Consider the following 15779-nt stretch of genomic DNA (forward strand, 5'->3'; position numbering starts at 1 on the left):
CAGGCTTTTCTTGAACACCTCCAGGGACGGTGACTCCACCACCATCACTCTCTCAGTGAAGAACTTCCTCCTAACGTCCAGTCTATATTTCCCCCGGCACAACTTGAGACTGTGTCCCCTTGTTCTGTTGCTGCTTGCCTGGCAGAAGAGACCAACCCCCACCTGGCTACAGTCTCCCTTCAGGTAGTTGTAGACAGCAATGAGGTCACCCCGAGCCTCCTCTTCTCCTAACAATCTGTTGCGAAATAGCAAACCACTTAAGACTTACTACTGGAGCAAACAATAAGTAGGACTCCATAGACAGAAATAGCAAGTTGTAATTTGAATTTAAGAACATTAAACACTAGTTAGTCTGCCTCGAGGCTTTCTTTAATGGCTTCTTTTGAGTAGTATTTAAATATCTTACCCAGTTTTGCATAATGTACTTAAAGGGCATTTACCTATGGCAAATTCCTATGACAATTACATTATTCTTGACAAAACAGCCAGAGTTCATACCCTCCCCAGTCAAAATTCTTTCCCTATTCATCAGCTGCAGCATTACCCAGAAGTGCCACAGCTTCTAGTCTTCCAAACTTCAAAAAGGGTAAGAAGGAGAACTCAAGTAACTATAGACTGGCCAGCCTCATCTCTATCCCCAGAAAGATAACGGAGCGGCTTATCCTCAGCGCTGTGGTTGGCTGAGGTCAGGAAGGTCACTGGGAGCAGTCAGCATGGTTTTACAAAGGGGAAGTCATGTTTGACCAATCTGATAACCTTCTATGAGGATGTAACCAGGTGGAGAGATGATGGTAGAGCAGTGGATGTACTTTACCTTAGTAAAGCTTCTGACACTGTCTCCCACAGCATCCTCTTAGGTAAACTGAGGAGTTGTGGGTCTGGATGATGGTGTAGTGAGGTGGATTGGGAACTGGTTAAAGGAAACAAGTCAGAGAGTTGTGGTCAATGGGACAGCGTCTAGCTGGAAGCCTGTAACTAGTGGAGTCCCTCAGGGGTCAGTACTGGGACCAGTATGATTCAGTGTATTCATTAATGACCTGGATGAGGGCAGGGAGTGCACTGTCAGCAAGTTTGCTGATGACACCAAGCTGGGTGGAGTGGCTGCCACACCAGAGAGTTGTGCTGCCATGCAGAGAGACTTGGGCAGGCTGCAGAGTTGGGCAGGGAGAAATCCAGTGAAGTTCAACAGGGGCAAGTGTAGAGTCGTGCACCTGGGAAAGAACAATCCCATGTATCAGTATAGGTTGGGGACTGACCTGTGGGAGAGCAGTGAAGAGGAAAAGGACTTGGGAGTCCTGGTGGATGGAAGGATGGCCATGAGCCAGCAGTGTGCTCTTGTGGCCAGGAGGGCCAATGCCATTCTGGGGTGTATCAGAAGGGCTGTGGTTAGTAGGTCGAGGGAGGTTCTCCTTCCCCTCTACTCTGCCCTAGTGAGGCCTCATCTGGACTATTATGTCCAGTTCTGGGCCCCTTAGCTCAAGAAGGATGGGGAGCTGCTTGAGAGAGTTCAGTGCAGAGCCACAAAAATGATTAAGGAAGTTGATGATCTTCCTTATGAGGAGAGACTGAGGGAGCTGAGGCTTTTTAGCTTGGAGAGGAGACTAAGGGGTGACCTGAGTGATATTTATGAATACGTAAGGGGTGAGTGCCAGGAGAATGGAGATAGACTCTTCTCTGTGATGTCCAGCAACAGGACAAGGGGCAATGGGTGAAAATTGAGGCATAGGAGGTTCCATGTAAACCCGAGGAAGATTTTTTTGACTGTGTGACAGAGCACTGGAACAGGCTGCCCAGGAAGCTTGTGGAGTCTCCCTCTCTGAAGATATTCAAGAACCATCTGGCTGTGTTCCAGTGTGATCTGCTCTAGGTGATCCTGCTCTGGCAGGATGAGCTCATTTGGACCAGATGAGCTTTCAAGGTCCTTTCCAGCCCCTGACATTCTACGATTCTATAATTCTAGCATGCCACTGCCCCTGATCTGCTCCTTCTTCCAACAACATCCCCAAAGCAAGAGGCCTCTGGGCCAGTTCTCCTCAGAGAGGAGCACATAAGGGCATGGTACATGTACATCCACATAGTTACTCCTCTGTCTCACATCGAATTAACATTTTCCCATTACAAGTACCTTAATTTTAACAGTATAAAGCAATCATAGTAAGACTACACAGATTTACTGCTGTTATCCATAAGCTTCGTCTAGATTCTGAAGTCTGGACTCCCTAAGATCAAAACCCTATTCCTCTTGTTCAAGAAGAATGTCACCTCTAATCTCTGAGCATTAATTTCTCCTTCACCTCATAAAATGCACTTTGCATGTCTCAGTAATGCTTTCAGGCACCAAGCCTAAAGCTATTGTTTCTAAACCACTTCAAGTACTCACAAAGAAGTTCTGTCAGTCACTGCCTTCTCCTTAGTTAACTTTCTGATATGCTGGGAGATAAGTTAAGGACGACTCAAAAGTGCTTTCTATGTCCCTTTTCTAACGTTCTTCCACAATAGCAGCATTCCTGCTGGTACAGACTACTCACACAAGGAACATCTCCACCAGAGGAGAGCACATCCTCTCTGTCAAGAGTTCTCCACAGACAGACATACAAGAAAATCTTTCACTGCAGCAATCAGTGAATATGCCTTGTCATTTATTTTATTCTATTTGCCTTTCTGTTTGGTAATAGAAAGATCACTAATTAATAACAGTCATCATTTGATCTGTCTTCAACCATGTATAAGAAACTAACCTGACATAAGTGATGTGTATAGCTGCAGGTCAGGGTAGGGGAAAGATGCTCCATTTCTGAGCTGTCTTTAAAGCAGATTTCCCTCTGTTTTATATATGCTACAAGCATTCCATGTTGTCTAAATACAAAATTATTTGATGGTGAACATATAAAGGACAAACAAAAACCCTTTACATCCTATGCTACCCTTCAAGCTACACACAGATGCTGGCAACTGCCCACTGAACAAACAGCTTTCACTAATCTCTCCAGCCTAAACATGTTATAAACTGTTCTTGCAAAAGACAACTTGACATGCTTCATGCTCCTTGTTCTCTTCCCTTGTTTTTCATGTGAACTTGTGTTTTGTACTTTCCTTCATGCTGGTGTTCTTGGAAAAGCTCTCATGGTCTATCCTTGCACTGACTCCAGTACAGAAATACTCCTGAGAACCCACTCCTCTTTGATGATTTGTTCTGTTGCCCAGCCAGAACCGCTGCTGTACTTTCATATTTCCAGCAAAGGTGCTCATACTTAGAAGTTAAATACATATAAATGGCTGCAAAAAATATCTGAACTTGCTTCTGTTAACATTTAGCAGAACACTTAAAGAAAAACTCGTATCCCTAGAGGTCTATATACTACAAACAGAACTAAACACAGTAGAGGAAGAATAGAGATGTCACATAAACATCAAGCAAAGGCAGACTCAGAAGGGCATTTTATATGAGAAGGAAGATTGTTCTTCTTTTGATAAAACCAGATTAACTGATAAATGTCAGGGGACTGTAAGCTATTCCTGAATTTAGGACAAGTTCATAGTTACATGATGAGGGAGGAAGGGAGTATTCTGCACAAGGTAAAGCAAAGACAGCTGCAAGAGAGAAACAGCCTCAAAGTCAAATGTTCGATTTTAGATCACAGTAAAGAGCATGGGATTTATGTGGATCACCCCAAAAAAAAGCCTTAAAAAAAGAAAATTGTTCAGGTGGCTTTTCAGAGTGGCAAACTATCATTAGAAACTTCATGCAAGGTGAAAGATGCTGCTGCTAGAATCCCACAGGAAGCAGTGCTACTGGTTGATACCGATACAGCACTAAAAATCTATGAAGGACAGGCACGGGAAGCAAGCAAGACAAGGTTAGGAGAATAGCTGGTAACAGTCCCACTTACTATTTTATTTACAGTCTGATTTGTAACCATCACACTTGACCTTGGCTATTCCCAGAAAGTAATGAAAGAACATTGGATAGTTCTCTTTTTTACTTCTATCAATATTGTTATAAAGCAGTCACTGTCTTAGCACAAAGTGTACACTCTGACATTTCTATGTGAGGTTAGCACATTTAGTCTCCCCTACTCCTCTTCACATGCATCTTTCACAGGTGCAATTATAGTCACAGCTTCTAGCAATGAAAACGTTTAACATTTCTAAAAATAAAGGTTTACTTACTGAGCATTTGAAACACAATCACAGTTTGATAACTGATGTCGAAAATTTCCTTCCTTCTGACAGCCAGCCTTTAAATAACAGGATCTAATTTCCCCTTCAGAATACACAGGAAAAAAAAATCAGTTCAGTTATAAATGATTTGTTTTACACACAAAGTTTTAAAAACAAAATCAAACATACATTTCAGGTTTCCACGTCTACAAACATAGTTTTCAGTCTGTGCACTAGGCTTATATTACATTTCAGAAAGCAAATTAATATTTCAACAACTGATAACTTGAGACCAAGAAAAACACAGAAGCTACTGAAAATGTAAAAGGCAGAAAATCAAAGTATCTCTGGGATTCCACACAAAGTTCAAAGGCAGCTTTAAGAGAAGCACAGCTTTTGAGGCATCAGCCTTTCAGGGCAAATACCTCACAGGGCACTACATGGAGTTCAAGCAAACCACCATGAAATATATTATAGCTTTAACCTCTAGGAATATCTGCAGAGCAGCAGCATACCAAACACAGGCATGGGGCAAGAACAGGGTACTCATTAATTCTCTCAAAAAGGGTAACAGAACACAAGTCCAAAAGACAGCAACCGTCACATTATCAAGAGAGTTCAGTCCGAACCAACTGAAGAACAAAACAATAAAAATGAGGAATGTTTTGCCTGGTCAGGCCAGTGCAAAGTTCCTCCCAGGGAGAAAGTGCCAGGGCCTGGTTCATTCAGCAAAGACAGGGGTTTTCTTCTAGCTTAGGCATCACTGTTAGAGGGTGATGTTTGGGAAATTAACTTCCTGCAGTGTGAATGTCACTGGCAAGTTTTGAAAACTGAGGTTATTGCTTATCTGCCTTTAAGTTACTAAGCCCTTTTCTTTCATGTGCACAAACCCACGTACCAAAGCTGGTAACAGACCAGAGAAATATCCTTCTAGGCAATCTAAAGTTTCTTCAGAAATTCTGTCACACACAGCAATTATTCCAGCTACAGAAACTCACCATTTTCATCTATGAATACATGCATCGCATCCACGGACAGCTCATCTTGCACAGACGCTTCAGGTCCACTTATTACTTGCAAGACAGAACTGTCTTGCTGAGAAGTTACCCGGTAGATTATCTGCCTTTGCCTGTTGCCCTGGTAACTTGACACAAAAATGTTTCAAAACTACTATAAGGAACTTTTTTCTTGTTCTCAGTAAAACAAAAAGAAAAAAAAAAAAAGGAAGGAGAGGTTAATTAAAAGTTTATGTCATTTCTACTCAGTGAAACAAAACAGCTTACATCATATCTTTGAAGTACAAAATTGCAAAGTAAACTGGCCTTACAGTGCTGCAAATTTGGCAGGCTCTGGTAGCACTGGACTAGTGCTAGCACGATCTTGGCTTTGTACATCTGATCTTTCCTGTTTAGGAAGTTGCTCACAGCGCTTTTCTGTTCCCATCATCTCTTCTTTTCTCTCCGTCATCTGGCTATCTGGAAAACAGGGCAGTGAAGTGGAGCCACTCTCCACAGATGGCTGTTGAGCATTACAGTCATTTGTTACAGAGCAAGAGCATTCAAAAGATAAAAGCTGAAACACTGCAGTAGTTACTAGTTTTATGGAAAAGATTAAAATACTACAATTATCTCTGGGTGAGGAGGTACTCTGACTCTAAGTGGCTGTGTGAGTGGGCTGAGTGAAGCAAACAAATGAGAGAGGATTTATGCCTTGCTTCTTCTATTGTTTCAAAGGGAAGTAATCCGTCCCTAACCTAGAATGGTAAGAGGTTGCTTCCCTGGGGGCCCTAATTTGTTCCCAAGCTCTGTACGTTGGCAGCAAAAAAGTGGAAGCGCTGATCCATTCCCCTTTTACCAAAGGAAAAGTAGCACCTTCAAAAGAAATGGAGCTCTTGGACAGGAAAGCAAATAGCTGCCTAATCCCTCTTCCCCACCAGCCACACACCTGGTGCAGGACAAAGCACAAACTGGCTAAACAATTTCTAAGTAGATTTTCCTATGCTTGGAAAATATGGAACTATACATTTGTAAACATACACAATGAACTTGTCCAATTCCTACCACTTGGAATATCAATACTAACTACATTTATATCATCTTTCTACACATGTATATCATTTACTTATATATAGGTATACAACTTTCAAGCAATAATCTTTTAGTTAGTAATATTCCTGTTGAATATAGAAACATTTTGAAACTGTGTTTTGACTGCAAACTAAAAAGAAAGAAGTATCTGTTAGGCGTTCAATAGCTCCAAGTGCAGGGTGCTGCACTTTGGCCACAACAACCCCATGCAGAGATAAAAGCTGGGGTCGGAGTGGCTGGAAAGCAGCCAGACGGAGAGGGATCTGGGGGTGCTGATTGATACCCACCTGAACATGAGCCAGCAGTGTGCCCAGGTGGCCAAGAGAGCCAGTGGCATCCTGGCCTGCATCAGCAATGGTGTGGTCAGCAGGAGCAGGGAGGTCATTCTGCCCCTGTACTCTGCACTGGTTAGACCACACCTTGAGTACTGTGTTCAGTTCTGGGCCCCCCAGTTTAGGAGGGACACTGAGATGCTTGAGTGTGTCCAGAGAAGGACAATGAGGCTGGGGAGAGGCCTTGAACACAGCCCTATGAGGAGAGGCTGAGGGAGCTGGGATTGGTTAGCCTGGAGAAGAGGAGGCTCAGGGGTGACCTTATTGCTGTCTACAACTACCTGAGGGGTGGTTGTGGCCAGGAGGAGGTTGCTCTCTTCTCTCAGGTGGCCAGCACCAGAACAAGAGGACACAGCCTCAGGCTGCGCCAGGGGAGATTTAGGCTGGAGGTGAGGAGAAAGTTCTTCACTGAGAGAGTCATTGGACACTGGAATGGGCTGCTCGGGGAGGTGGAGTCACCGTCCCTGGAGCTGTTCAAGGCAGGATTGGACGTGGCACTTGGTGCCATGGTCTGGCCTTGAGCTCTGTGGTAAAGGGTTGGACTTGATGATCTGTGAGGCCTCTTCCAATCCTAATAATGCTGTGATTTTAAAGTGCAACTAAGACAGTGATTTCCTCACCACTATGTGCAGTCACAATTAAATACTTCACATGAAAAGAAATAAATCAATCCACAAATAAACTGGGTTTGTGGTGCTTACTGGAGATGCTTCAGTGAGTCCCGTAGCTTCTTGGCTAAATGAGATGTCTTGACTTACCCAGACTTTTTGCAGTGCCTGTTGTTTAAACGTCTCAGAGAAGTAATCATCAAGAAAAAAAAAAAAAAACACAGAAATTCTCCCCATGAAAAATGTGTTGAACTACACTTCCTACCAATACAATTACCATGCTAACCTGTAAGAGTCATCAGTAAATAGTGGAGTCATAACTATGACAGTCTAAGGAGAAAATAGTAGGTTTGTAGAGGGACACAGTATCTTTTATTAGGCCAACTTGCACAATTTAAAAAAGCAAACAAGCTTTCAGACATGCAGACTTTTCAGATCATCTATCCTGTTTTCCTCCAACCACGTCCGCTGATCAAATAGCACAGTTCTACAAATAATCATAGAATCAGCCAGGTTGGAAGAGACCTCCAAGATTGTCCAATCCAACCTAGCACCCAGCCCTAGACAATCAACTAGACTAAGTGCCTCATCCAGGCTTTTCTTCAACACCTCCAGGGACGGTGCCTCCACCACCTCCCTGGGCAGCCCATTCCAATGCCAATCACTCTCTCTGACAACTTCCTCCTAACATCCAGCCTAGACCTTCCCTCGCACAGCTTGAGACTGAGTCCCCTTGATTTGTTGCTGGTTGCCTTGCAGAAGACACCGACCCCCACCTGGCTACAACCTCCCTTCAGGTAGTTGCAGACAGCAATGAGGTCACCCCTGAGCCTCCTCTTCTCCAGGCTGAACACCCCCAGCTCCCTCAGCCTCTCCTCAAAGGGCTGTGTTCCAGGCCCCTCACCAGCTTCGTGGCCCTTCTCTGGACATGCTCTAGTGTCTCAACATCTCTCTTGAAGTGAGGAGCCCAGAACTAGAATAAGCCTACTTTCAGGAGTTAAGAGATCTCTGTGGAAGTTTCAATTCACAGGACACACCTCTTCTAATAGTCTAAATTCTCAGACACTTGCATATAGCCACTTTTAACTGCAGACACTTCACTCCAACTTTCTGGGCAGGGAGGGTGGGGGGAGGGACCTAGAAATGTAGTAACAGCTTAATAGGACCACCATATCTTTTCACACACAGCAGGTGTCTCAGATGTTAATATGAAGCACAGCAAGCAGCACCAAACCTGAGGAGTCTCAGTGGGGTCCCAGACGCTCATCAAGCAGGGTACCAGCAGCAAGAGTGAATGGGCAGTGGAAATAAGGACACTGTGTGACTCTTGCTTGGAACGGCAACGGCTGCTGTTCTACAGCTCCCACATGGAGGGAAAAAAAGAATCTCCTAACATTGCTGGTGTTCTGAAACTCCTGCTCTCTTTCTGTAGCACATAATGACCAAGAATCCCAAATCCTTGTGCCATAAATACAGTGAGTGTAAGTTGGGTTTAGGCTAGTCTTCTCTGTCATACATGGAGACAAATTCAATATGCCTTCCAGACCTACTGCCTTCTATTTAGGAAGGAAAAGGAAAAAAACAAGAGAGAGAGAAAAAAAAAAGCAGAAAAGGGACCAGACAACACTTTTTCCATTCCTAATTAAAGACTTAAAATCCACTTTAAACAGAAGTTGTGCATTATTTAAATGTGGTACTACTGAAGCATCCCCTTAATGTTGTAACTGAGGGAGGTGATGGAGCCACAGATACCTAATTGAAATCACCTTCCTAAAGGCTTGGGCTGTTCAAGGTGTAAGAATAATTGATAGAGATCAGAAACTGTGGGTTTAATAATCTAATTGGTCTCATGTTGCCCAAAACTAGCTCTAGGGCTGGAACAATTAAAAAAGATTTTTGTGATTATCTAGTGGGCTTAGAAAATACCTTTCTCTTTTCCATTCCAAACCACAAACCTTGCAGACTTCTCCTCCCTGCAGTGGTAAAGAGTCATAATAATGAAAACGTAAATGTACTGATTCTTACAGGCTGGAGAAGAGGAGGCTTGGGGGGACCTCACTGCTGTCTACAACTACCTGAAGGGAGGTTGTAGCCAGGTGGGGGGTGGCCTCTTCTGTCTTCTGCCAGGCAAGCAGCAATAGAACAAGGGGACACAGTCTCAAGTTGTGCTGGGGGAGGTCTAGGCTGGATGTTAGGAGGAAGTTGTTGCCAGAGAGAGTGATTGGCATTGGAATGGGCTGCCCAGGGAGGTGGTGGAGGCACCGTCCCTGGAGGTGTTGAAGAAAAGCCTGGCTAAGGCACTTAGTGCCATGGTGTAGTTGACTGGCTAGGGCTGGGTGCTAGGTTGGACTGGATGATCTTGGAGGTCTCCTCCAACCTGTTTGATTCTACGATTCTATGATTTACATGCCAGTCAGACAGCATGGTGGAGACAAGTGCTACCAGCACTGGAAAGCTGGGCCATGATGGGCTTGTTACAGGTTTTCATTGTTATTACTCTTTCTTCCTAGTGACTTACACCTTCAGTACTTACACTGAGATGGAAGAGTCTAGATTAGGAGTGCCACGGGATCTAATTGGCTCTGTGTCACCAAACGCTCCTCGCATGGGATTTGTGCTGGCAAAGTCCAAGTCGTCAGGAAAAACCCTTCCCAAAAACAAGACATGGCACAAGGCACAAAGTGGCAGCATACCCACACCTTCCCTGTGGCCTTCTACCACAGCCATAGAACCACTGAATGGTTTGAGTTGGAAGGGACCTCCAAAGGTCCAATGCCCCCGCAGTCAGCAGGGACATCCTCCACTAGATCAGGTTGCTCAGAGCCTTGTCAAGCCTGACCCTGAACATCTCCAGGGATGAGGCCTCAACCACCTCCCTGAGCAATCTGTTCCAGTGTTCCATCATGCTCATGGTAAAGTCTTTGCTCCTAACATCCAGTCTAAATCTGCTGTTTGCTAGTTTCAAACCACCGCCCCTCACACTACAGGCCTCTGCAAACAGTCCCTCTCCAGCCTTCTTGTAGGCCCACTTCAGGTACTGGAAGGCTGCTATTAGGCCTCCCCAGAGCCTTCTCCTCTCCAGGCTGGACAACTCCAGCTCCCTCAGCCTGTCCTGACAGGAGAGGTGCTCCAACTCCCTGATCATTTTCATGGATCTGCTCCATCAGGTCCATGCCCTTCATGTGCGGAGGGCTCTAGAGCTGGACACAGTACTGCAGGTGAAGTCTTACTAGAGCAGAATAAAGCTGCAGAATCACCCCTCTCGATCTGCTGCTCCACCCATCTCTGGCATACACAAGGCTGACCATGCAGATGTCCCAACTCAGATCCAGGCTCGGCAAGTAACTCCATGATTTATCTGCAAATGATATGCCACATGACTCAGGCAGGAGAGGTGCAACTGCCAGGATTCACAGCCAAGTCAGGCTTAGGGGCAGGTGATTCAGAAGTCCTGCACAAACAACCAACTTCTGATCTACACACCATTTCTCTGTAAAGCACGAGACACCTCCTTTACTTCTTCTGGTAAAATCCTTACCAAGACAAACCTGTGTCCCAGTGAGTGTGAGACACTCGCTCTGGACATTTTTATCTGCACTAAAGAGTTCAAACAGCAATAACAGCAGTGTTTAAAAGAATGTAACATCCCAGTGTGACTAATCAGATCCCAAACGCAGACACACTACCAAAACTGCCTTTCTCGTGTAACTTAGTCATTTGTGGAACACATTCTAGTGACAAGTGGAGTCCCTCAGGGATCAGTCCTGGGGCCAGTCTTGTTCAACATCTTTGTCAGTGCCATGGACAGAGGCACTGAGTGCACCCTCAGCAAGTCTGCCAACGACACCAAGCTGTGTGGTGCAGCAGACAGGCTGGAGGGCAGGGATGCCACCCAGAGGGACCTGGACAGGCTGGAAAAGTGGGCACAAGACATTGTCACGAGGTTCAACAAGACCAAATGTGAGGTCCTGTATCTGGGTTGAGGCAATGCCAAGCACAAATACAGGCTGGACAGTGACTGGCTGGAGAGGAACCCTGAGGGGCAGGAGTTTGGGGTGCTATTGGTCGAGAAGCTCAACCTGAGCCAGCAGTGTGCTCTTGCAGACCAGAAAGCCAATCAGATCCTGGGCTGCATCAGAAGTGTGGCCAGCAGGGCGAGGGAGGTGATTCTCCCCCTCTACTCTGCTCTGGTGAGACCCCACCTGGAGTACTGCATCCAGTTCTGGAGCCCCTATTACAAGAGGGGTGTGGACATGCTGGAGTGTGTCCAGAGAAGGGCCACCTCTGCTCCAACCCTGACTGATTCCATGATTCGATCCCAAACCACCTTTGTAGCTGAGTCTTTGGTCTACAACAGGAGGAGGTTAAAAACAGTTTTACAGTTGAAATGGAGCAGCCTTTCTACAGATTGCAACTGTGATAACTATCAGTGTATCCCTATTTTAATGCTACCTTTTTACTAGGTAAATAGGATGAAAACTTTATTGCTCTCTAACTTTTCTCCAAAGTATTTTTACTCTCTCCAGGGTGTCTGTCAACCTCTATGTCAACCTACAACTCAGCCCTGTGAGTTAAAATGTCACTGTTGTCATAATTTCAAATACCATCTGTCTTGAAATCTGGCCAAGCAGCATTAAGATAATTAAGGCTGAGTCCTTCTGTTCATTAATTGTTCTGCTACAGAAGCTACTTCTTTCCACAACACTACACTACAAAATAGAAAGTTTTGCTTTGAAATACATTTATTGCCCATTCAGCTGCAGAGATAACTGTCTCAGATCGCTCTATGCTCTTGTCAGTACCAGCACAAAACAAAAGTTCAACGAGTTCTGAACTATCCCTTTCATATCTCAGGAGAACATACCCAAGCCTTTCTTCACCAGTGTCTTTACCAGAAACATCTTATGTATTTTATTCTCAATATTACATATTATTTCACAAATAGAATCATAGAATCAGTCAGGGTTGGAAGGGACCACAAGGATCATCTAGTTCCAACCCCCTGTGAGGGCAGGGACACCCTACCCTAGAGCAGCCTGGCCACAGCCGCATCCAGCCTGGCCTTAAACACCTCCAGGGATGGAGCCTCAACCACCTGGGCAACTCATCCCAGGCTCTCAACACTCTCATGATGAATAACTTCTTCCTCACATCCAGTCTGAATATCCCCACCCCCAGCTTTGCTCCATTCCCCCTAGTCCTGTCACTCTCTGAGAGCCTAAAAAGTCCCTCCCCAGCTTTTTTGCAGGCTCCCTTCAGATATTACAAGGCCACAAGAAGGTCACCTGGGAGCCTCCTCTTTCTCCAGACTGAACAGCCCCAACTCTTTCAGTCTGTCCTCATAGCAGAGCTGCTCCAGCCCTCTGATCATCCTCGTGGCCCTTCTCTGTACACACTCCAGCATCTCCACGTCCCTCTTGTAATAGGGGCTCCAGAACTGGATGCAGTACTCCAGGAGGGGTCTCACCAGAGCAGAGTAGTAGGGGAGAATCAACTCCCTCGCCTTGCTGGCCATATTTCTCCTGATGCAGCCCAGGCTCTGGTTGGCTTTCTGGTCTGCAACAGCACACTGCTGGCTCAGGTTGAGCTTCTTGACCAGCAGCATCCCAAAGTCCCTGTCCTCAGGGCTGCTCTCCAGCCAGTCACTGTCCAGCCTGCATTTGTGTTTGGCATTGTCTCAACCCAGATACAGGACCTCACATTTGGTCTTGTTGAACCTCGTGACATTGTCTTGTGCCCACTTTTCCAGCCTGTCCAGGTCCCTCTGGGTGGCATCCTTGCTCTCCAGCCTGCCTGCTGCACCACGCAGCTTGGTGTCGTCAGCAAACTTGCTGAGGGTGCACTCAGTGCCTCTGTCCATGGCACCGACAAAGATGTTGAACAAGACTGACCCCAGGACTGATCCCTGAGGGACTCCTCTTGCCACTGGCCTCCACTTGGACATGGAGCCAAGTATTTTTAAATACGTTAAAAGAAAAAACTGACATTAAATCTGGTCACCCATCAAGCAACAGCACAGCCCAGGGAACCCAACACCCCCAAGAACTGCTACAGAAATCCAACATGGGCACCAAAGAATCAGATGGAATCATCCATTCATCAGGATTAATCCTGAAGGGATAGGAAAAACTGGCAATGCTCACCATAACTATTACAGAGCAAGGAGACAAACGCAGAACAGATTTGCTCATAGCAATCTCCTATGCCTGCAGCAGTTCTGGGAGTCAAATCAAGGGTTTTGAACTCTTAGGCAAGTAATCCAACAACTTTGTCTCAATACAGGCCTCTGAAATAACCACAGTTTCTGTAAAGGTGTCAGTCAACCTTGTCAAACAAACTATTAACTCTGTGATTTAAAGACTGAAGTATCTAAATCTCAACCTCTCAAGCCTTACACATCAAGTATCAAGTTCAGAGAATTGACTTGAGCATCCCCATTTCCTCCCCATGAAAAGAGCTGCATCAAATGCTACATGGTCCCTCCCTGGCATGAGAGTCAGGGATGGCAAACAGCTGCTCCAAGAGAAGACCTAGCACCTGACAAGGCTTTGTACCCTAGGTGCTACTTGCCTTCCAGCAAAGTCCCCTGCTGTCGCCTCCCACCACAGCTGACATTTGGGCTGGTGACTCAATGCACAAGATCCCTCTTCCCCATGATTATATGACAGGCAATAGTGTTCTTCCTCACATGCAGGGGAAAAAAGTGGAGTCTAAAAATATGCATAGGAGTATGTCTTATTTTTTCATAGGAGAAGGATAATTGTTTGGGATCCAGAACTTGCTTGAGATTGTGGTTTGTGCACTGCCCAGAATAATGAGTACCTTTTCCAAAATGAGCCTGCAAAACATCTAAATTCAGGCCATGTAGTCCCAGCTGAGGTTCTCCCAGGCCAGTCCTTACAACTCCCATGGTAAACTTTGCTCCCTGGGTGATAACACTGCCTGTCCTAGATTGCTTGCCAAGTATGCCAAAGAGGACACACGTGAGGTTTTGCCCTGCATACGTATGAGGCGTACCTGCTCTTACTCAGCTCCAGGGATGTCAGATGGATTTAAAGTAGCTTTTCCTTACGCTTCTTCAAGTCTGAAGAAAATTTGCAGCTGTCCTTCAATAGGCTTTCATTACGTGGGTTGGGCATTTTTGATTCAAAACCGAAAGGAAACTGGCCTGAAGGTCATTTTTAGCAACAGTGTCAGGAGTACTTTCTCACGCTTTAGAAGAGGTGGAGTGGCAACAGAAGAGCTCTTAGACAGCTTTTTTCCATCCTGTATTTCAGCGTGTTAAATCTAGCATCCTTGGGAGCATAAAGCAAGGCTTTAATTTTCTTGCACTGCCTTTTACTCAGCTGTCTATTGGCAAAAGCTTATGTAGTCAGGGCAATCTCTTCCATGTCCAGAGAACTCACAAGTTCTGAGGGAGCACCCATAACAAAGACCAACACATGGCATTCACTCATTTGCAAGACTGCCCTGAGGAGAACATTTCCCTGCCTTCTCTAAATTAAGCAAAATGGCATCACTCTTACACACAGCTCTGAATGTCTGGCTGTCCAGGAACCTAACAACTTTCCCCACACTGCCTAACAAACACCTTTGTGGAATGCATTTCATGCTCTTTTGGACCAAGCATCTGTTATCAGATTTTGCCAATTTGTCAATTTGCAAAGCTAAAATAACAAAACCCCAAACACAACTAACCTCCTCCCTCAAAATAATTTGCACATAGCTTGACTTGCTCTGTATTCCCCACACATACTTTTTAAAGAACCTCTCCATTGTGGGAATAATGCTCACTCAGATCTGTTCTGAGATGCTATTTTGTTACAGCATACTTGTAATTGCAAGACTGTACACAAATTAGAAGGTTTCTCATTCCTTATTGTGGAGAAGCTACCAGTAATGACAATAATTTATTTTAGCAAACAGCACATTCAGACTAGCCTAAAAAAAAAAAAAAAAGCTTCCTTGGCTTTTGAAAATAACTCTGCCTTTGAACTACCTCTCCATAGTTTAAAGAGTTCAGATTGGATCTTCTTTTTCCCACAGCACGCATCTAAAGTGCCACCAACAGGAGCCACAGCCACAATCCCTACTCCTGCAGGGCTTCCCTCTTCCTGGCTCTGCTTCTCCCTCAGTGTGACAGTCACTGAGCTCACACCAGAAATGAGCAAGGATACTTAATTATACATGTATGAGGCTCACCTTCACCATCTCACAAGCATCCAGACTTAAGAAAATAAGAAAGCAGGAAATTCAGCTCAGGCTGCTTTAGGTAACAGCTTAGTTTGAGGGAAGAGCAGAGTCCTCTCATTTTCTAAGGGTCTTGGATTCCAGTAAAGAGAATCTCATTTGCCAGACATAAAGCACAATATCTACACATATTGACAAAGTTCTGGGGTTGTTTTTATGGTGATGTTTCTTTTGTTTCTTTTTTGTTTGGGTGTGGATTTTTTGCTCACTGTGGAATCAGAATCTGATTTATTCTGACCACCCATTGCTTTCTTTCAAGCGGCAATCTTTGCTGTTGAGACTATCTTAGGTTACTTGGCTGAAATCCCTTTCCACATGAGCTGCACTCTTTTTGTGTTTAA

General features: G+C 45.0%; 1 protein-coding gene across 1 annotated transcript in view; it reads right to left on the reverse strand.

Annotated features, from left to right (window-relative positions):
- The window catches only part of PCNX2 (pecanex 2), a 162995-nt gene that overhangs the window by 129777 nt on the left and 17439 nt on the right, over positions 1–15779 (reverse strand). The window contains exons 6-8 of the mRNA XM_064158542.1: positions 5489–5636; positions 5160–5305; positions 4171–4264 (exon numbers count right to left, since the gene is read on the reverse strand). Of these exons, the coding sequence (XP_064014612.1) occupies positions 4171–4264; positions 5160–5305; positions 5489–5636 (388 nt within the window). The remainder of the gene's footprint in view (positions 1–4170; positions 4265–5159; positions 5306–5488; positions 5637–15779) is intronic.

Source organism: Pogoniulus pusillus, chromosome 18 (genome assembly GCF_015220805.1).
Source record: "Pogoniulus pusillus isolate bPogPus1 chromosome 18, bPogPus1.pri, whole genome shotgun sequence".
Lineage (NCBI taxonomy): Eukaryota > Metazoa > Chordata > Aves > Piciformes > Lybiidae > Pogoniulus > Pogoniulus pusillus.